Here is a 23,057-nt window from a genome sequence, read left to right on the forward strand (position 1 = left end):
CAAGTGTTCTTGTGGAGGTGGCCAGGTCTGAGAGTTGATGTAACCAGTGGCTCTGTGTTGCTGGCCTCATCTGGGCTGTGACAGATCTCAGAGTTGGGGGCACTTACCTACGAACCGTTCTCCCAAGGGCTGGCTGCAGGGCCACACATGGTTTTTATGTTCCACCGTGAGTGCTAGGGTGGCCACGGTGAGCCTACTACACAGGCCCAGTCCTCAGGGCGTGCACAGGAAGATGAACAAGAAAACCTTTCAATTTTGTGTGAGTTGGACTCTCAGGAGACAGGAAACCCAGGGTCTGGGGCACACAGAGGAGGGCTCAATTCTGCCTAGTTAGGGTTGGGTAGAGGGACAGGGAGCAGGGAGCTCAAGCTGGGGCTAGATACCAGGCAGGCCACATCATCCATCATCAACTCTCAGCAACCCCAGCCCCCAAAGCCCACCTCCTTTCTAATCGTCCCATCCAAAGTCCCAGGACAGGCTCTGACTGGACAGACTGGGGTCATGCGCTCATCCTGACTCAATCACGGTGGCCTAGAAGATACATTATGTTGGTAACAGCAGGCAGGGGCTGATGCCAGAGAAGGCAAGTCTGCTGTGTATGGAGCCAGAAGTTGATTGGGAGTTGGAAGTTTCTCAGACTCACCAAGCTCTGACCCTCCTTCAACCTCTGCGCTTTTGCACACGCAATTCCCTCTTCTCAGAAAACTTTTCCCTCGCTCTACCAGGCTTTCCTCCAGGTCTCCGCTCAAATATCACCTCTTCCTAGTGGTCTCTTACTCTGCACAGGGCGCTCGCTGCCACAGACACAGCTCATTTGCTGACTGCCTAGTAGAATGTCGGTCTGGGCTCCCACTGCTAGGGCAGGGCCTGCGGGCCGGGACGTCTCGAGGAGCCCAGGCCCCCCAGGAGGCGCTCAAGAAACGTCTCCGAGGAAAGGGATGCCACTCAAACACACGCACGCCCATCCACACACAGACCACACCCGCCCCCCGCCCGCTTTAAGGCCACAGGTTGGGGTATGCGTGGATCCCACCCACCCACAAACCCACCTGGCCGGAACTCACGGACACACCCCAGCCATAGACCACTCGGATCATGGTGCACAGGCTCAAACACGCGTGCGCCCACACACGCTCGGCCACACGCAGGCCCTGTTCTCGGGTACAAACAGGGCACGCGCAAGCGCGCGAACAAGGCGATCAACTCAGTCGTGGGCCCACCCGAAACCAGGCGCCCACTACGCGCACGCGCGGCCCCGAGTCCCCGCCCCCTCCGGGTCTCGCCCGTCAGGGGCGGGGCGCTCTGGGGGCGGGTCTGCGGCACCGCCCGGGAAGCTGCGCGAGGCTGGGCGGCCGCCACCACATCCTCCTACTTCTTTTCCTCTTACGAGTCCAAGCGAGCCGAGCCGGGCCGGGGCCAAGCCGAGGGCTCCGACGGCGCGGGCGGAGCGGGGCACAGAGTCATGGCGCACCAGACCGGCATCCACGGTGAGGGAGGATGGCGGACGGGCAGGGGGCCGAGGGTCAGTGCTCGCGGCTTCGCCCCCTTGCTGGCTCTCGGCCCCTGTTTCCTCCTCGGCACCAGCCTGGGGAAGCTTCCTGTTCTCTTTTGCAGCCGCGGGTCGCCTGGGGTGGGCACATCTTGGTGGGATGCGCACTTACTGTGCATAGTTGAGGGTGGGCGTACATGTACGCACACAGCTGGGGTGGAAGTATCGGTGTTCCCATGTGGGGGTGGATGTGCCTGTGTGTGCCCATCTATGTATTTTTGTTCCTTTCTGGGGGTGGGTGTACCCGGATGTGCACATCTGAGGGAGTGTGCACGCATGTGCATTTGTCTTGTGTGTACAGTCCTGTGTGTTCACATCTGGATCTGACTGCTTGTGTACATCCAGTGCACATGCACTAATGGCTGATTGGACACTGTCGCATGGAATCATCTTTAGACATCAGTGTTTCGTGACTGTGTGCACATGTCTGTGGGTGTCTGTGTGCGTGTGCACAAGTTGGGTGCATTTCAGTGTTCATTTGTTACCATGGATGCATGTGTGGCTCGTATTGGTTTGTGTCTGTGTGAGGAGGGGGCCCTGACCTTGGGCTCCTCCTGGGACCCTCACAGACTAGGCTGGGAAAAACCTGGGACAGGTTTTTTTCTAAGTGGGATGTGGAGAGTCGCCAATCTGACCTTGACCTCTGATCTCCCTGCCATTTTCCACTCTGATCCCCTGAGTCTGCCCCAGCCAGTGCTGGAAGGCTCCTGCTCCAAGCTGGAGGCAGGGAAGAGGGTCTTGACCCTAGAGATTCTAGGCCAGCTCCCCCCACCCCAAGCTTCTCCAGCCCAGAGCATCACCCTTCTCCCCCAAGGGGCCGGTTTCCTCCTTATACAGGATGGGGAGGAAGCAGTGGCCAGGAGCCAGGTGTCCTGACCCTACCTGGGCCTCAGTGTCCTCCTGTGTCACTGGCCTGGGAGGGCTGCCTGGCCTGTGGGGAAGGCCCAGATAGCCCAGTGGTTTGGCTGTCAGCCACTCCTCCCACCACATCAGGATCCCCTGCCCTGGGCCATCACCATCAACCAGCCTGACCGCCTGGATCTCTGCTTGTGGTTGTGGCCACTTGGTGGCTGGCCCTGAGAGGGTTTCCCTGGCCACACCCCACAGGACCAGAAAAGGCAGGGGCCTGGGTCTGGGCCAGCCATTCTCCAAGAAGAGCTGGAGGGGCAGCTTCATGACTCAGCCCCACAGAAGGGAACAGCCCCTCACCGGACCTGCCCCTTCCTTCCCCTTTGTCTGATCATTGCTGCTGCCTCCAACTGAGAGGGGATCAGAAGTTAGGGCTCCTCCTCCCCACTGTAGGCTGACCTGTCCTGTGGCCTGGGCCTTTCCTCACTCCCTCATTTCCCATATGCTGCAATGGGCCTGCCTAGGGGAATCTGAGGGCCGAGCCCCCCTCCCAGCCCTCCTTCTGCCTGGGAGCAACCCACTCCTTCCCATTTCTGTCCTGAGGAGGCCGCAGGAGAGATCACCCTGGATGCCCAGGTGCCAGCCTTGACCTGGCCATAGGTGTGGATCTGCTGCCTCAGAGCTGGGCAGGGGAGAGACCTGTAACCTGAGGCTTACTGGGAGGGGGGCAGGAGGTAAGGCGGGGTGGGGGTGGGGGTGGGGGACATGAATCTTTGATGATAGAGGCTCAGGTGTCCCAGGCCTGGCCTCTGGATTATTGATGGTGGCTGAGGAGGCATGGAGGGGGATGTCTCTTCCACTACCGGGGTGTCACTTTGTCCTGGTAACACTAGAAGTGGCGTGTCAGCCTCTCCCTGGGAGAGGTCTGAGCAGGTGGAAGTGACAGCTCAGCACGGCCTGTCCCGCCGTCATTACAGTAATAAAAATTAATAATTTCTGGGACTTCCCTGACAGTCCAGTGGTTAAGACTTCACCTTCTGCTGCAGAAGGTGCAGGTTCATTCCCTGGTCGGGGAGCTAAGATCCCACATGCCTCAGGGCCAAAAAACCAAAACATAAAACAGAAACAATATTGTAACAAATTGAATAAATACTTTAAAAAAATGGTCCACATCAGAAAAAAATCTTAAAAAAAATATTAGTAATTGTTATTAGGAGAGGCTCTAACCATGTGAGGGGTATTAGCTCCATGTTATAGATGAGCTTGAGGTTCAGTGAGGTCAGAGGTCACAGATAGCTATGGGAAAGGTGGAGCCCCTGAGGTAAAGCTCTTCATCAGGGACCTGCTTGGGGTCTGCTGAGGGGCAGCTCTGTCCTGGTGCATTGGGGCTGTGTCTCCATGCCATGCTGCTCTCAGCCCCAAGGGCCTGCTGGGCTTAGCTGGGACCCTGCCCACCCAGTGGCCTTGGAGGGTGGTACACAGCGTGAGGTCTCAGGCTCAGGGTCACCCTGCATGATGGGCACCTGAGGACATGACCAGAGTTTGTTTTCCTAAAGGCCCCCCCCACTGCCCTCGAGCTGCCGGGTCTGGGCCCTATAAATATTCTCTGACCTAAGCCGTCCAGCTGTGTTCCTGCAGAATTCTCCTGACCCCTGGGCAGCCCCAAGGTCATGCTGGCCTGGCCCTGTGCACCCAGAGACCCAAGTAGGTCCTGCCCAACTTGGACCTTGGTTTCCCTCTCTGAACCACCAGTATATCTGTGACTTCCAGAGCTAGATCTTCCCTAGCTCTGACCATGATCCTCACTTCTGCACTTGGGTCCTTGGTCACTGGCTGTCACCTTTCAGGTCTGTGGCTCAGGGACCAAGACAGGGTCTGTTTTGGGGAGACCCTGAGAGTCACTCCTCTTTCCAGCTGCCTGGGGGTGGAGGCTTATCGCCTCCTGGCAGGGCTGTGCCAGAGCTGGCCTGGCTCCCCAGGGCCTCTCAGGGTTAGGCAGTGTGGCTGGTGGGCTGGGGCTGGGTGTGCATGCATGTGTGTCAGTGTGTACCTCTGTATTTCTGTGTACACTTTGTACAGCCACTTGCCTGTACAAACATGTTAGCCATGCTCTGCATTTGCCTGTGTGTGAATTTATTAGCACCCTGGGGACTGTATCTGTGCGTGTGTGTCTGTGTGTTTGCACGTTTAAATGTGTGTGTCCATTTATGTTTGACCAGCTGAGTGGTGTGTTCATGTATGAGGGCATTTGCATTTCTGTTCCTCTCTCTGTCACATAGTGTTTATGTGTTTCGTTCACACATTCCTGACTGAGTATGTACCCATTGGCACGTGCAACATGCAATGCATGTGTGTGTGTATGCATGTACACGTGTGAGTAGACATAGTGGGCAGTGTGCATTGGGAGCAGTTGTTCTTGTATTTCTGTCTGTGGACATGACGGTGCTGGGAGTGTCCCAGGCCAGCTCTGTGCTGCGCCTTCTTGGGGGGCAGGGGACAGGAGGGGGCCGTTCACTCTGGCTGGTTTGGCCTGTCCCAGAGCCCGCCCCATTCTCCGGTGGGCTGTCCCATCCCCGTGTCCCTGTCAACAGAGCCATCCCAGCCAGCAGGCCGCCCGCCTGCCACCTCTGCTGGCTAAATTTGGGAGCTTGTGTTCAGCGGCTGTCTCAGGTTCCCAGTCACATGGGGGGCCGTATTTAACCCGGCTCCCAGCTCCGCCACCAGACCCCCAGGACAGAGTGGGCCCTGAGTGTGTTCCTGCCCACCGTGTTCCCTCTGTCTGCTCATCCTCCACCATGTTTCTTGTTCTGGTAGCTACCGAGGAGCTGAAGGAGTTCTTTGCCAAGGCGCGGGCTGGTTCTGTGCGGCTCATCAAAGTCGTCATTGAGGACGGTGAGTGCTTTCTACAGGCGAGGGTACAGGCTGGTGGCTGGACCCTGCTGCTTCTCTGAGAGGTGGGGAACATTGGCCTCCAGCCCCCTCAGGACCTCAGTTTCCCATCTGGAAATGGGAGGTGTCTTGTAGGAGAGGGCTGGAGGTGGGCATGGTCATTCTGCCTGTTACACTGAGCAGGAGGCTGAAGCTGGGGGGATAGCAAGGAGAGCCCTCCCCGGGGGGTCCCGCCCAGCCTCCCCAGAGGCTCTGTAGTTGGCCGTTGGCCTAGTCAGGGGGCTGGGCTGGGTTAGGTAAGGTGGCAGAGGATGAGTAAGGCCAGGCACTGCCCCGTGTGGCTAGTGCCACTCACCTCCCTGTGTGGTCGGCAAGCCTGGCCTCGCTTGGTCACTGGCTCGGGGAGATTCCTAAGGAGAAGCCAGGGCCCTAACCTTGGGAAGTGCCCTCACAATGGGGAGAAGGGACTCGTGTCAACCTCTTTGAGAGCAGGACTAGGGGATTCCGGGCTTGGCTAGGCCTTGACCTGGACCCGGGATACCTGGGGCTTCCACAAAGGGAGGTGCTGGGGATATAGGGGTTGGGGGGGCAGGTGAGCTTAAGCTGAGGCCTGAAGTGGGGAGGGGCTTTGAGGAGGTAGAGGATTAGACTGAGGCTTGGGGGGACTTGGGGTAGAGGAGTCCTGGAGTAGAGGACAGCTGAGGGGCTGGCCCTGCAAGTAAAGGGTGCAGACTCCAGGACTGGGGGTGAGCCGGGCCGCCACGAATCCTTCCAGCCCTTCTTGGTAGCCATGCAGTAGTGGGCCCTGCTGGGGGCTCCCCGAATGGGCTTGGTGCCCAGCTGACTTTTCACACATTGAATTGGGTCAAAGCAGGGTCTTCCCAGACCCAGAATTCACCCCAGGCTTTAGGGCCAGAGTTGTGCTGGGCTTTGTCTAGGGTCCCCAGATTCAGATGCCCTCAGAGCCTGGGTTGGGGTCGTTGGGGTAGGTCAGCTCCCTGGACCCCTCCGAAGAAGTAGACTCATGGACCCCAGTCCTCAGCCTTCCCTGTCGCCTCCCAGACAGGTCGTCCCTGTAGACGTTTACCAGGAGGAGTCTCTAGGTGAGCCCTTACCTGCATTCAGCATTACAGCTGTTGGGGCACCTGGGAGCGCCCAGGAGGGTCCAGGCCTGCTGACAGGCAGCCATTGCCCAGCTCCCACTGAGTGTGGCTTGATTTCCTGATTTTTCTAGAGAAGCCATGAATTCCACTTCTTATGTGAAAGTTCCCAGTTTGAAAAATGTTGGCAACACTTTAAACAACTTGGGCAGTGCTGTTGGGGTCCAGTCGGCCTGTGACTGCTGGGTTTCAGCCTTGATCCCATCTGAGCTCTGGGAGGATAGGTGAGGAGGCCAAGGCCAGAGGGAGGCGGCCTGGCTTGTTGGGACTCCTGGACAGCCAGGCCCCGTGCCCCCATCAGGAGGGCCTGGTAGTCAGGTGCCGGTACCCCCTGGCCAGGTGGTGATTGTCCCCTTGCCCCAGTTCTTCCTCTAGCTTGGGCCTGTGCACATCTGGGCTGGTGTTCGGTGCCACACTGAGGCCTTGTGGGCTGATAGGTCAAATGTATGTCCAGCCTCCATACCCCATTCAGCCACTCGGCCCCAGGCATTTAGAGGTTGGCTGCTTTTGATTTGTTACTTTTGGGGAAGCTGCAGCTGGTCGGGGGCAGCAGGGTAGCTGTTTATACAGCGTCTGGTAAGAGCCCCTGTCTCCCTCTTGCCCATGTGCCTTTGTGCCTGCAGATCCCTGTGGCCTGAAGCTGTGATCCCACTTCCCATAGCACATTCTTTCTGAGAAGGGTGTGCTGGGGGGTCCGCTGGAGCCCCAGGCTGAGGGAGGAGGGGGCAGTAGGTAGCCCAGTGGGGCTGTGTGCTGAGGAGCTGTGCGGTGGGTCTGAGTGTGTGGATGTCTGTGAGGGGTCGCGTTGTCGATGGCTGTGGGCATGTGGCTGTGTGTCTTGGTGCGGTTGCCTGTGCTGGGTCAGCTGTGGGCATGTTCTCGAGACCATTTCTGTGTGTGTGTGTGTGTGTGTGTGTGTGTGTGTGTCTGTGTGTAGAAGGCGCAACCTCGGGCTGGCGGCTGTGTGTCCTCATTCACTCATGACTGAGTCACACAGACAGCCTTCAGGGACGTGGTGGCTCCAGGGGAAGGTGGGGTGGGTGGTCAGTGGGTCTGAGTCACCGCCAGAGGCCGAGGCCCACAGTCACAGGTGGGTGTGGGACATGGCTACTCCTTGGCTCACCTGGCCTCTGCCCCCAGAGCAGCTCGTGCTGGGTGCCTCGAGGGAGCTGGTGGGCTGCTGGGACCAGGACTATGATGGGGCCGTGCTGCCGCTGCTGGATGCCCAGCAGCCTTGCTACCTACTCTACCGCTTGGACACGCAGAACGCCCAGGGCTTCGAGTGGCTCTTCCTCGCCTGGTCACCTGATAATTCCCCTGTGAGTCCTAGGGACCCCTGCCCAGCCCCCAGATTGGAGGAAGGGGGAAGCTGGGTCTGATTGAGATAACACGGCCCTGCCCCAGGGAGTCTGAACGGGGGAGACATCAGATCCTGCTCTAGAGGGTACGAGAGCAAGGGATGAGGTCCTGTGCTTGGAGCCTGGGGTCTCTGAGAGCCTCCTAGCCAGATCAGCCTGGCTCTAGGAGGCAAGAGGTTGGGCTGGACAGCGGCTCCCCCTGCTGTCTGAGCCGCCCTACTGCAGCCTCGCCCCCTCTGCTGGGTGCTCTGCTGCGCCCTCTGCTGGGTGTGTGGGCACAATGAAGTGACCAGGTCCTCACCCAGAGGCTCCTGTCTGCTCCTGGACGGGCAGCCCTGCCTGGAGGGGTCTCATGGCTTGGCCCCCACCCTTCAGGTGCGGCTGAAGATGCTGTATGCAGCCACACGGGCCACAGTGAAGAAGGAGTTTGGGGGCGGCCACATCAAGGATGAGCTCTTCGGGACTGTGAAGGTAGGCCCCCTCCCCTGGGCGCCCCTCGCCCCCTTCAAGGCCAGGATCACTAGGTTGCGGTCATGAACCCACAGAGGGTGAGGTGTTATACAGGGTCCAGAGTAAGTGGGTGCCAGGCTTGGGGGTGAGTAGGGAGGGCTGCGAGGGTCCAAGGTCTGCAAGCTGGGGTACTTAGTGGGCTTCTACCAGCCCACCCCAAGGTGCTCATTTATGCCTCTACATCCACCGGCCAGGATGACCTCTCCTTTGCTGGGTACCAGAAGCACCTGTCATCCTGTGCGGCGCCCGCCCCGCTGACCTCGGCCGAGAGAGAACTTCAGCAGATCCGTATTAACGAGGTGGGTGCGCTGGACAGGGTGGGCAGAAGTCCTGGCCCGAGGCCTTCGAGGTCACGTCATGCCCTGCTGGCCAAGCCTGTGCTCCCCAGGTGGGCTACACCCTGGTTTGGGCATGTGAGGGCCTCGCTTAATGTTCATCTGTCCCCAGGTGAAGACAGAGATCAGTGTGGAGAGCAAACACCAGACCCTGCAGGGCCTGGCCTTCCCTCTGCAGCCTCAGGCCCAGCAGGCACTTCAGCAGCTCAGACAGAAGACAGTCAACTACATCCAGCTGGTGGGTGCCCGACCCTGTCCCAGGCACACACTCAGGGTGTGCTGCACCTCCACCCTGCTCCTGCGCACATGCATGTGCTCACTTCAGCTCACCCACGTACTGGTGGGAACACGCTGCCCTCCATCCCTACCTGTTCCCTACAGTAGCCACGTGCGGTGGCTGCACTCTGTTCCCCTGCCCTGCCCTGCCCGGCTCACCCACAGGGACTCCTGTGAGACACTGTCCCTCAATCCGCCCTCCACGCTGCATACACACATCACCCCTGGGTTCACCCCTCAGCCCTGAGCCCCTTCCTGTCCCAGACTCCCTCTGCAGCCCCCTGACCACCCCCTTTCCCCAGCCAGGGTCCCTCTGCCCCAGTGGTGCAGCCTGCCCCCTTTCAAGCAGAACGGGTCCTCAGCTCTGAGGATAGGCTGGCCCAAGGGTGATGCCTCCTTGAGGTGAAGGCCCTCTCCACTGTCCTGTCCATTGTCCTTGCTGGGACTTGCTCCTCTAGCAGAGTGTTCAAAGGGGCAGAGTTGGGGCAGTGCCCAGGAGTGGCCTCTTCAGAGGGACCCGCATGGCAGGATGGGGGAGGGGAGCCCCGGGAGAGGGAGAGATGACAGCAGGTTCCCACCTCAGGGAATTCTTGTTGGCGAGGGTGGGCCTGGGCCCTCCCCCGCGCGGTGCCCTCACGTCTCCCCCTGCCCCTCGGCAGAAGCTGGACCTGGAGCGGGAGACCATCGAACTGGTGCACACAGAGCCAACGGACGTGGCGCAGCTGCCATCACGGGTGCCCCGAGATGCCGCCCGCTACCACTTCTTCCTCTACAAGCACACCCATGAGGGTGACCCCCTGGAGTCTGTGGGTGAGTGGCCGCAGCAGGGCTCCCGCGCTGGCCCACAGCTGGGTGGGCCGCCTGCAGGGGCCATGGGGCGGCAGGAGTCCCAGGCCCATTGCGGCTCACCTCCCTGTTCTCTGCAGTGTTCATCTACTCGATGCCCGGCTACAAGTGCAGCATCAAGGAGCGCATGCTCTACTCCAGCTGCAAGAGCCGCCTCCTCGATTCCGTGGAGCAGGACTTCCAGCTGGAGATCGCCAAGAAGGTGGGTGCCCATTCCCTAGGGCCTCGCCTCCCAGGGCCCTGTCACCCCACCCTCCACGTGGGGCATCAGGGTCCCGTGAGAATGGCAGAGCAGGGGCATTGTTGCCCTGTTGGTTGGATGGGGAGACTGAGGCCCAGGGGGTAGTGTGCATAGCCCAGGCCGCCCAGGTAACTGATGTCTTGGACAAGCCCCAGCTGTGACACCCATGTCTCTCCTTTTCCTGGGTCTGGAAGGCAGGTAGGGGGTGACAAGGCCTACAGGGCAGCAGGCCCTAGGCTCTGTGCTCCTGGAGGTACGTTTCAGGTGGGGATCTGAGAGGACACCCCAGGGCTAGAGTGAGAGAGATCGGGGGTGCCCCAGGAGTGGGGGTGACCAAGGGTGGTGTGTGTTAGGGCCCTCCACCCTTGGAGTGACCGACCACTGCCTTGCCCTGCACAGATTGAGATTGGCGACGGGGCGGAGCTGACGGCCAGCTTCCTCTATGACGAGGTGCACCCCAAGCAGCACGCCTTCAAGCAGGCCTTCGCCAAGCCCAAGGGCCCCGGGGGCAAGCGGGGCCACAAGCGCCTCATCCGTGGCCCCGGCGAGAATGGGGACGACAGCTAGGTGGCGGGACCCGAGCCCTGCTGGCATGTGGAACTGTGGGGCTGCCCCTACCCGACCCCAACCCCATCCCCGCGGCCACCTCCCTCCTTCCCAGCCTGGGCTCTGGGGTGACCTCCTGTGGGCAGGAGGGCTGGTGAGTGAACATTCTTGCAGCTTCCGAGGACCACTGGGCTGGCATTTTGCGACCCTCCCCCTCTGCTGTTCCTGCCTCTCTTCCATGTGCCCAGGGCATCTGGGGACCCTGCCCAGCTGGTTCAAGGGGCTGGGTGGGGGGCCTGGCATGAACCTGGCCCCCAGGGGAACTGAGACTAGGGTCCCAGCATGGCCCAGAAGCCTTTGGCCACAAGGGGTGCGGTCATTCGGGGCTGGGGCAGGGGGTCATTGCAGGACGAGATGGTTGAATGCTGTATTTTTTAAAGAATAAAATATTTTTAAATCAACAGCTGAGTCTGGCCCTGAGGGACCATCTCTGGCGCCGGGAATGGGGAAGCCCTGAGCATAGAACTGTCCCCTCCCAATGCAGAAGGGGCCTGTTGGCCTGCTAGGTGGAGCCCCAGCCCTCCTGGCTGCAGATGTGTGGGAGAATCTGTGTTCCTGTATACGAGAGCACAGTGTGGAGAGGCCAGCTTGTCGAAGGGAGCTCCATCCAAGAGGCAGGCACACCTCTGCTGTGATATAGGGGATCTGGGTAGATTCGTTTTCTGTGGCTGCTGTAACAAAGTACCACAAACTTAGTGGCTTAAAACTACACCTTTAGGGCTTCCCTGGTGGCGCGGTGGTTGAGAGTCCGCCTGCCGAGGCAGGGGACACGGGTTCGTGCCCTGGTCAGGGAAGATCCCACATGCCGCGGAGTGGCTGGCCCTGTGAGCCATGGCCGCTGAGCCTGCGCGTCTGGAGCCTGTGCTCCGCGGCGGGAGAGGCCACAACAGTGAGAGGCTCGCATACCGCAAAAACAAACAAACAAACAAAAAAACTACGCATTTATTCTCTCACGGTTCTTAAGTCTGAAATGAGTCTTCCAGGGCTAACGTCACAGTTTTAGCAGGGCTGTTTCCTTCTGGAGGCCTCGGGGGAATCCATTTCTTCACCTTTTCCACCTTCTAGAGGCCAGTTGCATTCCTTGGCTTGTGGCCCCTCCATCTTAAAAGCCAGGGGCATAGCATCTTATCTCTGATTCTGCTTCCGTGATCATATGGCCATCAGTAGTCAAATCCCCTCTGCCTCTGTCTTATAAGGACATTGTGATTGTATTCAGATAATCCGGAATACTCTGCCCATCTCAAGATCCTTAACTTAATCCCACCTGCGAAGTCTCTATCACATAAGGGAACATATTCACAGGTTCTGGGAATTAGGACATGGACCTCCTTGGGGGCCTGCCACACTGAGTAAGCTCTGTCCACGAGGTTTCCCGGCTGCCGTGGCCCTGAGGCATGGTGGCTGTTTCCGTGGACCTCTGGGTCTTGGTGTCTCCAGCCCATGTGCGCATGTGCAGACTTCACTGTCATCTCATGGGCCCTCTCTTGGGTACCTGCATTCTGCCCCGAAGGGCCTGGGTTTCTGGTCCCAGGGAGTCTGGGAGAATCTCCCTCAGGTTTGGGATTCAGCAGGAACCAGAACTTCATTCTCTGCCTCTGAGAAGTGGGTGGAAGACCCCTCCTATCCTGGGTGGGAGTTGTGCAGGGGTGGGGACATGTGGGGCCGATGATGGATTCAGCTGCTCGATGGGCACCGTCCTTTTTCTTGAGAGTGCATCTTGGGCTGGGACTCAGGGCAGTATCCCATCCCTGGGGCCTCTCTCAGCCCCTACTAAAGCCCTTATTTATTTATTTTTAAAATTTATTTATTTATTTATTTATTTTTGGCCGCATTGGGTTTTCGTTGCTGCGCGCAGGCTTTCTCTTGTTGCGGCGGGCAGGGGCTACTCTTCGTTGCAGTGCATGGGCTTCTCATTACGGTGGCTTCTCTTGTTGCGGAGCATGGGCTCTAGGCATGCAGGCTTCAGTAGTTGTGGCTCACGGGCTCAGTAGTTGTGGCTCATGGGCTCTAGAGCGCAGGCTTAGTAGTTGTGGTGCACGGGCTTAGTTGCTCCAAGGCATGTGGGATCTTCCCAGACCGGGGCTCAAACCCATGTCTCCTGCATTGGCAGGCGGATTCTTAACCACTGTGCTACCAGGGAAGTCTTGAAGCCCTTAGAATTGTAGGGAGGAGAGCTGGAACCCTAGCCAGAATCCAGAGAAGGAGACCTGTCCTTTCCCACCCCGAACACTGGTTCTCAGGTGAGCAGGAGGACAATGCCATCGCCCTCAGACTGCTAAACCACCTGGGCCTGTGCACCAGCTGGACGCCTGGCAGCTTGGCGCTGCCTGCCATGACACCCATCCAGAGGTGGGCACAGAGAAGCACAGAGAAGCTTCCCCCTCCCAGCAGAAGCCCTATTTGTTTGTTCATTCATTCAACCATGACTCAGAAACACTCTCTGTGCCTGCCCAGGGCTGAGTGCTGGAGACCCAGGGATTCAGCAAATATTGAGCACCTACTATGTGCTGGGTACTGTGCTGGGCTCTGGGGACACAGACAAAGAGGTCCTTGCCCTCAAGTAGCTGACGTTCCAGCAGAGGAATAAGAGAATATACAAGAAACCATGAAAAATCAGTATTATGGTGTGTTAGCAGGTAAAGACTGTTAAGGACAAATTACGTAAAAGAGCTCAGGAAAACCCAATCTGGGGTAGGGGGTTTATAAGAATGTCAGAGAAAGCCTCACTGAGAGAGTGATGTGTGAGCAGAGATGTAAAGGTGGTGAGGGAGGGGGCTATGTGAGTATCTGGAAAAAGCTTCAAGACAGAGGGAATGGGGACTCCCTGGTGGACCAGAGGTTAAGACTCCATGCTCCCAATGCAGGGGGCCCAGGATTGATCCCTGGTCAGGGAACTAGATCCCTCATGCCGCAGCTAAAAGATCCCGCACGCCACAATGAAGATCCTGTATGCCACAACTAAGACCCAGCACAGCTAAATAAACACACAAACAGCACATTCAAAGGCCCTGGGGCAGGAGAGTACATGGGTGTGTTCAAGCCACAGCTAGAAGGCCAATGGCTGGAGACTGGTCAGGGAGGCAGTGAGAGGGCAGATACCATAGGACCTTGCTGGCTATGATGTAGACTGGCTTTGACCCCAGAAAGGGCCATGGAGGCGTCTGAGCAGAGGAGGGACCTAATGTGACCTAAGGGTCTAATGAGAATAAGCTTTGGGGCTTGAGAGCAGAATCAGGACAACCCTGAGGAGGCGATGACTGCACTGGTCTAGGCAAGAGGTGATGGCGGCTCAGACCAGGCTGGTGGGTGTGAAGGTGGGGGGCAACGGGCAGATTCTGAACCTGGAGCCAGCAGGACTTGCTGAGGGCCCCGGGTCACCTTGAGGCTTTGGGCCTGCCTGATCTGTTACGATTACCTGGGTCAGAAGGATCTTACCTGGGTCAGAAGGATCGTGTGAGAAGAGCCTCAGGGGAGGATGAGCCAGGAGGTCTCAGCTGGTCCAGCCATGGGGTTTGTTCTCTGATGGTGTGTTGGGAATGCAGAGGAGTCCCTGCTCCTAGAGGAAGTGGCAGCTGCAGTGGGGCAGGTGAGCCTGGGCAAGGCCAGTGCTGCCCCCCGACCCTGTATGCCAGGCCTGGCATGGCACACAGCCCTGGGGATGGGGCCGCAGGGCAGGAAAGGGCAGTGCGGGAGCTGCTGGCCTGAGAGTGCTGCCTGGGGGCAGGGGCTGAGCAGGCCCTGGCATGGGTGTCAGTAGCCCACCCAGGTCTGGCACTGCCCCTAATTCCACTCTCTCACTGACCTTAGACTGGGCTCTGGTGGTTGTTTCTCCCCAGACTTCCCAGAGGACCGGTGTGAGGCCCGTGTGGGATGTGGAGGGTTCTTAGGACAGGCTGTGGAGAAGAGGATGGGGGGGAGAGTGGAAAGAGGAAGAGGTGAAGGGGCCGGCTGCCACCTGACTATGCAAATAGCCTCTGACTCATTGCATCCCCCCCCCCCCGCCCCAACACCCCTGCCCTGGGCATGGGGTGGGGGAAGGAAGGGGGCTAGGTTATTGTGAAATTCTCACTTCCTCTGTTCCCCAAGCCGTCACCACGGGAAGGGGCTGTGAATGCGAAGCATCCTTCCCTGCAGCTGCTGCCTAGTCTGCCAGCCAGACCCTCTGGAGAAGCCCCCATTCCCTGTCATGGTAGGACAGCAGCCCTCAGTCCCCAGGGAAGGGGACAGTGGGAAGTGGTAGGGAGAAAGGTGGGATTGGTGGCTGCAATGGTGAAAGGGACAGTCACCCAGGTCGCCCTGGGGAAACTCACTGAACCCTGAAGATAGCAGAAGACCTTCTCTGAGCCATGAGACACAAACCCATTGCTTGGGTGAGGAGGCTGGGGCCTATGGCTGCGCTCAGTGGTGGTGCTGGGCTGCGAGCAGGGGGAGCATCCAGGCTGGGCCCTGTCTGCCCTTTGCTGCCCAACCTCCCCTCCAATCCATTCTGACCCACAGCAGGTTGAGTGCTTGGGCTGGGAGAGGTGGGCAGACGGGGAAAGAGCTGGGCAGTGCCTACTCTGGCCAGGACCCTGGGTGGTAGACAGCCTGAGCCCCAGCAGGAGACCCTCATTCCCACCTCTTGGCCAAACGGAGAGGGAGGGCTGGGAGAAGCCTGGTAGAAAGCAGAGGGAGATTTTCAGGGGGCTGGAGGGAAGGGAAGATGCCCCCTTGCTCAGGAGGAAAGAGAAATGACCTCTGAGGAACGGAAGGGGAGAGTCGGGGAGATCCTGGGGGGGCTGTTGATCACCTACCTGGCTCTCCTGTCCAGTTGGGGTTTGGTTGAGTGAAAGCTCTAGATCATGAGTCTGGATTCCAGGTCTCAGAACCAGTTCTGACTCCCCGTTCTGAGTCAAAGGCTGGGCCTCAGACCTGAGTCCAAGTTCCCTGTGGGCCTTGGAGGTGGGATGGGCACTGGGCAGAGAAACAGGAACCTCCCTGGAGGGCTGGGAGCCCTGCGGGAGACCCGGGGGGTGGGGCAGGAGAGGTGGAGCTGGGGCCGTGCCCTCACACGGTGCCAACCCCACAGGGCCCCTGCCGTGCCCGGCACCCCCTTTCTCTCCTGGTGCAGGCAGTGGCACTGGCTGCAGCCCTGGCCCAGGGCACCCTGCCTGCTTTCCTGCCCTGTGAACTCCAGCCCCACGGCCTGGTGAACTGCAACTGGTTGTTCCTGAAGTCCGTGCCACACTTCTCGGCCGCAGCACCCCGGGCCAATGTCACCAGCCTCTCTTTGCTCTCCAACCGCATCCACCACCTGCATGACTCCGACTTCGCCCACCTGTCCAGCCTGCGGATCCTCAACCTCAAGTGGAACTGCCCGCCGACCGGCCTCAGCCCCATGCACTTCCCCTGCCACATGACCATCGAGCCCAACACCTTCCTGGCCGTGCCCACCCTCGAGGAGCTGCACCTGAGCTACAACGGCATCACGACCGTGCCCGCCTTGCCCAGGTCCCTCGTGTCCCTGTCGCTGAGCCACACTAACATCCTGGTGCTAGACCCCACCCACTTCGCCGGCCTACACGCCCTGCGCTTTCTGTACATGGACGGCAACTGCTACTACAAGAACCCCTGCCACCGGACACTGGAGGTGGCCCCGGGCGCCCTCCTTGGCCTGGGCAACCTCACGCACCTGTCGCTCAAGTACAACAACCTCACGGAGGTGCCCCGCCTTCTGCCCCCCAGCCTGGAGACCCTGCTGTTGTCCTATAACCACATTGTCACCCTGGCACCCGAGGACCTGGCCAATCTGACCGCCCTGCGCGTGCTCGACATGGGTGGGAACTGCCGCCGCTGTGACCATGCCCGCAACCCCTGCATGGAGTGTCCGAAGCACTTCCCCAAGCTGCACCCCGACACCTTCAGCCACCTGAGCCACCTCGAAGGCCTGGTGTTGAAGGACAGTTCTCTCTACAGACTGGACAACAGATGGTTCCGTGGCCTGGGCAGGCTACAAGTGCTAGACCTGAGTGAGAACTTCCTCTATGATTGCATCACCAAGACCACGGCCTTCCGGGGCCTGGCCCGGCTGCGCAGGCTCAACCTGTCCTTCAATTACCACAAGAAGGTGTCCTTCGCCCACCTGCACCTGGCGCCCTCCTTCAGGGGCCTGCTCTCCCTGAAGGAGCTAGACATGCACGGCATCTTCTTCCGCTCGCTCAGCGAGACCACGCTTCAGCCGCTGACACACCTGCCCATGCTACAGATTCTGCGTCTGCAGATGAACTTCATCAACCAGGCCCAGCTCAGCATCTTCGGGGCCTTCCCGGGCCTGCTCTACGTGGACCTGTCGGACAACCGCATCAGTGGAGCTGCAAGGCCGGCAGCCACCTTGGGGGAGGCGGACAGTGGGCCGAAGATCTGGCTGCCGTCCAGGGACCTCGCTCCAGGCCCACTGGACACCCTCAGCTTGGAGGACTTCACGCTAAGCTGCAAGAACTCCAGCTTCACCTTGGACCTGTCACGGAACAACCTGGTGACGATCCAGCCAGAGATGTTTGCCCGCCTCTCGCGCCTCCAGTGCCTGCGCCTGAGCCACAACAGCATCTCGCAGGCGGTCAATGGCTCCCAGTTCGTGCCGCTGACCAGCCTGCGGGTGCTGGACCTGTCCCACAACAAGCTGGACCTGTACCACGGGAGCTCGTTCACGGAGCTGCCGCGACTGGAGGCACTGGACCTCAGCTACAACAGCCAGCCTTTCAGCATGCAGGGCGTGGGCCACAATCTCAGCTTCGTGGCCCAGCTGCGCTCCCTGCGCTACCTCAGCCTGGCGCACAACGACATCCGTAGCCGTGTGTCCCAGCAGCTCTGCAGCGCCTCGCTGCAGGCCCTGGATTTCAGTGGCAATGCCCTGAGCCAGATGTGGGCTGAGGGAGACCTCTATCTCCGCTTCTTCCAAGGCCTGAGAAGCCTGGTCCTGCTGGACCTGTCCCAGAACCGCCTGCATACCCTCCTGCCATGCACCCTGGACAACCTCCCCAAGAGCCTGAAGCTGCTGCGTCTCCGTGACAATAACCTGGGCTTCTTCAACTGGAGCAGCCTGGCCCTCCTGCCCCAGCTGGAAACACTGGACCTGGCGGGAAACCAGCTGAAGGCCCTGAGCAATGGCAGCCTGCCGTCTGGTACCCGGATCCGGAAGTTGGACCTCAGCGGCAACAGCATCGGCTTCGTGACCCCTGGCTTCTTTGTGCTCGCCAAGCGGCTGGAAGAGCTCAACCTCAGTGCCAACGCCCTCAAGACGGTGGAGCCCTCCTGGTTTGGCTCCGTAGCGGGCACCCTGAAAATCCTAGACGTGAGCACCAACCCGTTGCACTGCGCCTGTGGAGCGGCCTTCGTGGACTTCCTGCTGGAGGTGCAGGCTGCCGTGCCCGGGCTGCCCAGCCGAGTCAAGTGTGGCAGTCCCCGCCAGCTCCAGGGCCGCAGCATCTTCGCACAGGACCTGCGCCTCTGCCTGGACGAGGCCCTCTCCTGGGACTGTTTTGGCCTCTCCCTGATGGTGGTGGCCCTGGGCCTGGCTGTGCCCATGCTGCACCACCTCTGCGGCTGGGACCTCTGGTACTGCTTCCACCTGTGCCTGGCCTGGCTGCCCCGGTGGGGGCAGCGGCGGGGCACAGACGCCCTGTTCTACGATGCCTTCGTGGTCTTCGACAAGGCACAGAGCGCAGTGGCCGACTGGGTGTACAACGAGCTGCGGGTGCAGCTGGAGGAGCGCCGTGGGCGCCGGGCACTCCGCCTGTGCCTGGAGGAGCGTGACTGGCTACCCGGCAAGACGCTCTTTGAGAACCTGTGGGCCTCGGTCTACAGCAGCCGCAAGACCCTGTTTGTGCTGGCCCACACGGACCGGGTCAGCGGCCTCTTGCGTGCCAGCTTCCTGCTGGCCCAGCAGCGCCTGCTGGAGGACCGCAAGGACGTCGTGGTGCTGGTGATCCTGCGCCCCGAAGCCTACCGCTCCCGCTACGTGCGGCTGCGCCAGCGCCTGTGCCGCCAGAGCGTCCTCCTCTGGCCCCACCAGCCCAGTGGCCAGGGCAGCTTCTGGGCCCAGCTGGGCACAGCCCTGACCAGGGACAACCGCCATTTCTACAACCGGAACTTCTGCCGGGGCCCCACGACAGCCGAATAGCACAGAGCGACAGCCAGCGTGCCTCATCGCCCCACCTCTACTTGCCCCTCTGCCTGGGATGCCCCAACCTGCCTTGCTCTGCGAGACCACTGCTCTGCCTCCCCCTCCCCCCAGCCCCCTGGCGTATAGCAGGCACTTAATAAATGCTACCCGAGGGCCAACCCCTAACCCTGAGCTCACTGGAGGTGTGAGTGGGAGGAAAAGGGGAGAATTCTCCAGGCCTTCCTAAAATGAAGGGGAGCAAGAGGTGATTTGGGGGTAATTGTCGTGGAGAAAAAGGGAGGGCCCACGGGGCAGGGGTCCGCAGGGGAGGGAAGATGCTAAGGGCAATTGTGTTCACTGGCATCTTTTCAGGGGAGTCTGAGGAAGGTCACCGAGTGCGGCCTTGGTCTTTCCCAGAGAACAGGCTGGGTCTTCTGCCCCTGTCAACCCCTCCCCAGATGCCCAGGCCTACCGAGCTCAGCATTCCTCTGGAACTGGTCTCAGGATCTGCCTCCCTCACCAGATGGAACTGAAGCTGCCTCAAGGGCAGAGAACCTGCAGGCCCCCTTCATTTCTGACTGGCGCCAGATTCCTTGGAGGCAGCGGCCCTGGGGAATGTCCATTCCTAAGGAGATAGGGAAGATTTGAGGCAAGTTCAGAGGGGTGATTGCGCCCTCTGGTGGCCATTTCTGTGCTGCACCCAGGAGGCTGGTCCAGGCTGGGGAGGGGAAGGCCTGTGGGTGAATCCTGGCAGCAGCGAGCTGAGAGTCAGGGAAGATTCTAGGGTGAGCTCACAATCCAACCCTTTCTGTTTCCACCTAGAGCACATGCTGAGTCTCTCTGTTCTGACATCAAATGGACACCTAGATGAGCCGCCACCTCTCACAGCTGACTGCACTTAGGTGAGAGTTGCAGCCAGGATGGAGTATGTGTGTGTGTTTCTAGTTTTGATACTAGATTTCAGTATAGATTTTGGGATACTGCCAGGAGCCTTGATGCCCACATGCCCAGTGTTTGGAGACAACCTGTTCACGGTCTCCACAAGTGTTTGGGGAGTTGTGGGTTCTGTCAGGCCCACAGTTCTTGTGGTGCTTTGCCCAGGCCGGCTGCCTCACCATCCCCACAAGTAAATCTGCCCTTCGAGGAGCAGAGGAGACACTTGCAGCCTCTCAGTCAGAGCTGGGGCCTGGGGCGGTGGGAGAGTGGAACCGGCTGGCCCAGGCCAGTTTGGGGCAGCTCAGGGCCTCTGGGCTGGAAGGTTGGAGCTCATGCAGACTTGGCTAATTTTGCAGCCCTGGTGGGGCTGGGAGGCTGCTTTTTCCCCTCCCTCCAGGCCACAGCTGGGAGAGAAATATAGGTTTCCTTCTCCTTTCTGACCTGGGTATAGGGGTTCCTGCAGGGGGCTGGCATCCCCTATTATCTGCCTGCCTGAAAGAAAGAGAGAGGAGGATCTCTGACCCACCTATCAGAAGCCCCACAAGGGCCCTGACCCAATCCGGCTTCTGGAAGGGCAGGCTGAAGTTATAGTGTGGCCCCATGAGCTTCCGTGGCCCATGCCTGGGGAGAAAAGAAAACAGGAACCATCCTTCCCCCAGGCTGGAGTCTTGGGGGAGGCCCCTGCTGAGTGGCTCTGAGACCGTTCTGGCAACATCTGGAGCAGGAGGCAGGGCCCTGTCCAGGGCACCACATTTTGCATGTGGGAAGCACGATTTGCCTGTCTCAGACCAGCAGAGTCTGCCCTTGGGTAGTTCCCAGCTAGAGCCTCCACATACACGGTCACTCGCTCACGCTCCCAGACCTGGTTCTTTTGGGGCTGAGGATTCAGAAGAAGAGGAGATGAAGCATGGGGGCTATGGTAGGAGCACTGTTGGGCTCTGCTTAAGTGAGTCTACGGGTCCATGGTGCTTGGTTCAATCTGCAGGGAAAGGCTCTGCTGCTGTCTATGGCGTCGGGGACAGAGCCACTAACCCAGGCCCCACAGGGGGCGCTAGGAGCTGGGAGGGATATACGGTGGTCGGGAAGGGTGCTCGTGGCTGGCTCCCAGCCCTCTCCTCCACACTGCTGGACATCCTCGACACTGCCCACAACGCAGCTCTGCAAGGCTGTGGAAGAGATGGGCCTCAGGTCAGATTACCTGGGGCGATCACCAGCTCTGCCATTTGGGTTATCCTGTGCAGGTGACCTACCTTGCAGAGTCTGTTTGCTCATCTGAAAATGGGGATGGCCAGAGTTACTCTGCAGGCTGTTACAGGGTTTGTGGTAATGTGTGTAAAGTCTGGGAAACCTAGCGGGTCCTTGGTGGTCCTTATTAGGTAAGGGACTTATGCTGAGGACAACTGGCTGATGTGGCTTCGAGATTTTCTCTCTCCACCCAGAGATGGACCCTCCTGAATCAGGGCCCCTGCCCAGAGCACTGAACGGGGTTTGGAGGCAAATGTGGTTGAATCAGAGGCTCGTGAAGCTGGGAGGAGGACTGGGGTGCCTGCGGACCCTGGTGTTGCCTCCTTGTGCTTCTTTGTTGTTGGGGAGCAGTGTGTGCTAGACAAGTAGAGGGCATGAGACTTAGGACAACTTGACGTGAAGAAATGTAAATGTAAGGAAATGCTACCTGCTAAGGTTCTAAGCTACAGCTCTCCCTTTCCCCTCTAATACATTTTATTTAACACCCTAGGCTTCTAAATATTCTTGGGAAACTTCCATGACATCATACATTTTCACACTTGGATTCTTATTAGAAGCCAAGCTTCTCCTGTGTAAGCAGTTGATAAATCCATCCACGCCCTCCAGAACATTCCATCATCCTTTGTTCTCATAACCACCAGCAGCAAGGAGAAGTTGAGCTCATGACCTTGTTGACCCAGCTGGCTCTGAGTCTTAATGAGAAGGAAGGTGGGTCTCATTAAGCATTCAGAGAGAAACCCCACCCAAGGTAGAGGGGAAACCACACTGGGCGGAAAGGAGGTGGAGGGAGTTCCAGGCGTGGGAACGTGTAGGACAATGGAAAGGCCCTGAAGGCTTTCGTGAGGGAACAGAGCTGGGAAGGCTGAGTGAGGCGTGTTTCCTGAGCAGAAAGGACCGCATGGTTTTTCCAAGGGGACGTGACTTCCATCACGCCCAGCGGCCTGCCCAGGTGTGTGGCTTTATCTGATGGGACCAGGGCTCAGCGAGCTCTCTCAGTGCCTGGGCTGATTAGGGGCATGGGGCCACCCCCAGCTACCCCTGGAGCTGAGACAGGCCAGCGAGGCCAGGAGGCTCTGTGTCCTCCATCTTCGGCTCACCTATTCTTTCTGGTAAAGTAGCCTTGGGTGTTCTCACTGGTCCCTATTATGGGCTGAATGTTTGTCCTCCCATGGGTTGAAACAATAACCCCCAGGTAATGGCGTTTGGAGGTGGGGTCTTTGGAAGGTAATTAGATTTAAATTAGGGCAGCAGGTGGGCCTGTTGTGGTGGGGTTAGTCGTCTTATAAGAAGAGGAAGAGGGAAAGGTCACGTACATTTATAGCGAGAAAGCAGCTGCGTGCAGGCCAGGGAGAGGGCTGTCACCAGGAACTGAATCTGCTGGCACCTTGACCGCGACATCCAGTCTCCAGAATGGTGAGAAACAAATGTTTGTTGTTTAAGCCCCGCAGTCTGTGGTGTTTCGTTACAGCTGAGACAGTCCCCTTTCGTTCACTCAACACATTTGCTCAATGTCCACTGTGTGTGTCAGGTACAGTGCACGGCATTGGGGAGAGACAAGCAAGGAGAATGACAGGGAAACGGTCAACAGGGGTGGTGACCAAGGCTTTGAAGGGCAGCCCGGGGGGAGGCCAAGTGATGGTGAGAACACAGGAGGGGCTGCCTTAGTCCGGGGGCTCAGGGAAGGTCTCCTCGCGGACCCTTGTCCTGTGTGAGGAGAGGCATCCACACCACGATCCAGGGAAGAGAAATCCAGGAGAGAAACAATGGCTAACGACACCGAGGTCTGGAAGCTGGTGAGAACGTCCGTGGGTATTTGAGGCCCAGGAGTATGCTTCCACACGTGAGGCAGAGTGAACAGATTGGGGTGGGATGGGAGATGAGGCTGCAGAGCTGGATGGGATCCTGATCCCAGAGAATGTCATCAGTCTGTGTGACAATCTAGAATTTAATGAGTACAATTCGAAGACCCAGAAAAATTTTCTACAGGGGAGGGACAGGATGTGATATATATGTTTTTTAGGCTATACTGCACGGGATCCTAGTTCCCCAACTAGGGATCAAACCCGGGCTCCGTCAGTGTAAGCGCCAAGTCCTAACCACTGGACCGCCACGGAACT

At 59.0% G+C, this 23,057-nt stretch overlaps 2 protein-coding genes across 2 annotated transcripts; both read left to right on the plus strand.

Annotated features, from left to right (window-relative positions):
* Positions 1–1,359: 1,359 nt before the first annotated feature.
* TWF2 (twinfilin actin binding protein 2) lies at positions 1,360–11,020 on the plus strand. Its single transcript, XM_082847688.1, has 9 exons — positions 1,360–1,487; positions 5,213–5,290; positions 7,588–7,766; positions 8,181–8,276; positions 8,510–8,614; positions 8,763–8,888; positions 9,586–9,736; positions 9,853–9,974; positions 10,413–11,020. The coding sequence occupies exons 1-9, from the start codon at positions 1,463–1,465 to the stop codon at positions 10,578–10,580; spliced, it is 1,050 nt and encodes a 349-aa protein (XP_082703814.1). The 5' UTR covers positions 1,360–1,462; the 3' UTR covers positions 10,581–11,020.
* A 3,710-nt stretch (positions 11,021–14,730) lies between these two features.
* TLR9 (toll like receptor 9) lies at positions 14,731–18,777 on the plus strand (the record flags this gene model as incomplete). Its single annotated transcript, XM_082847805.1, has 2 exons — positions 14,731–14,808; positions 15,688–18,777. 2 exons carry the CDS (start codon positions 14,731–14,733, stop codon positions 18,775–18,777), a joined length of 3,168 nt encoding a protein of 1,055 aa, XP_082703931.1.
* Between the last annotated feature and the right edge of the window lie 4,280 nt (positions 18,778–23,057).

The sequence above is a fragment of the Leucopleurus acutus genome (genome assembly GCF_964270905.1).
Source record: "Leucopleurus acutus genome assembly, chromosome: 10".
NCBI lineage: Eukaryota > Metazoa > Chordata > Mammalia > Artiodactyla > Delphinidae > Leucopleurus > Leucopleurus acutus.

Coding starts and splice junctions, on each gene's coding strand:
- TWF2 (XM_082847688.1), top strand. CDS start 1,463: ATGGCGCACCAGACCGGCATCCACG. Junction 8,277..8,509: donor AGCTCTTCGGGACTGTGAAG/GTAGGCCCCCTC, acceptor TCCACCGGCCAG/GATGACCTCTCCTTTGCTGG. Junction 8,615..8,762: donor AGCAGATCCGTATTAACGAG/GTGGGTGCGCTG, acceptor ATCTGTCCCCAG/GTGAAGACAGAGATCAGTGT.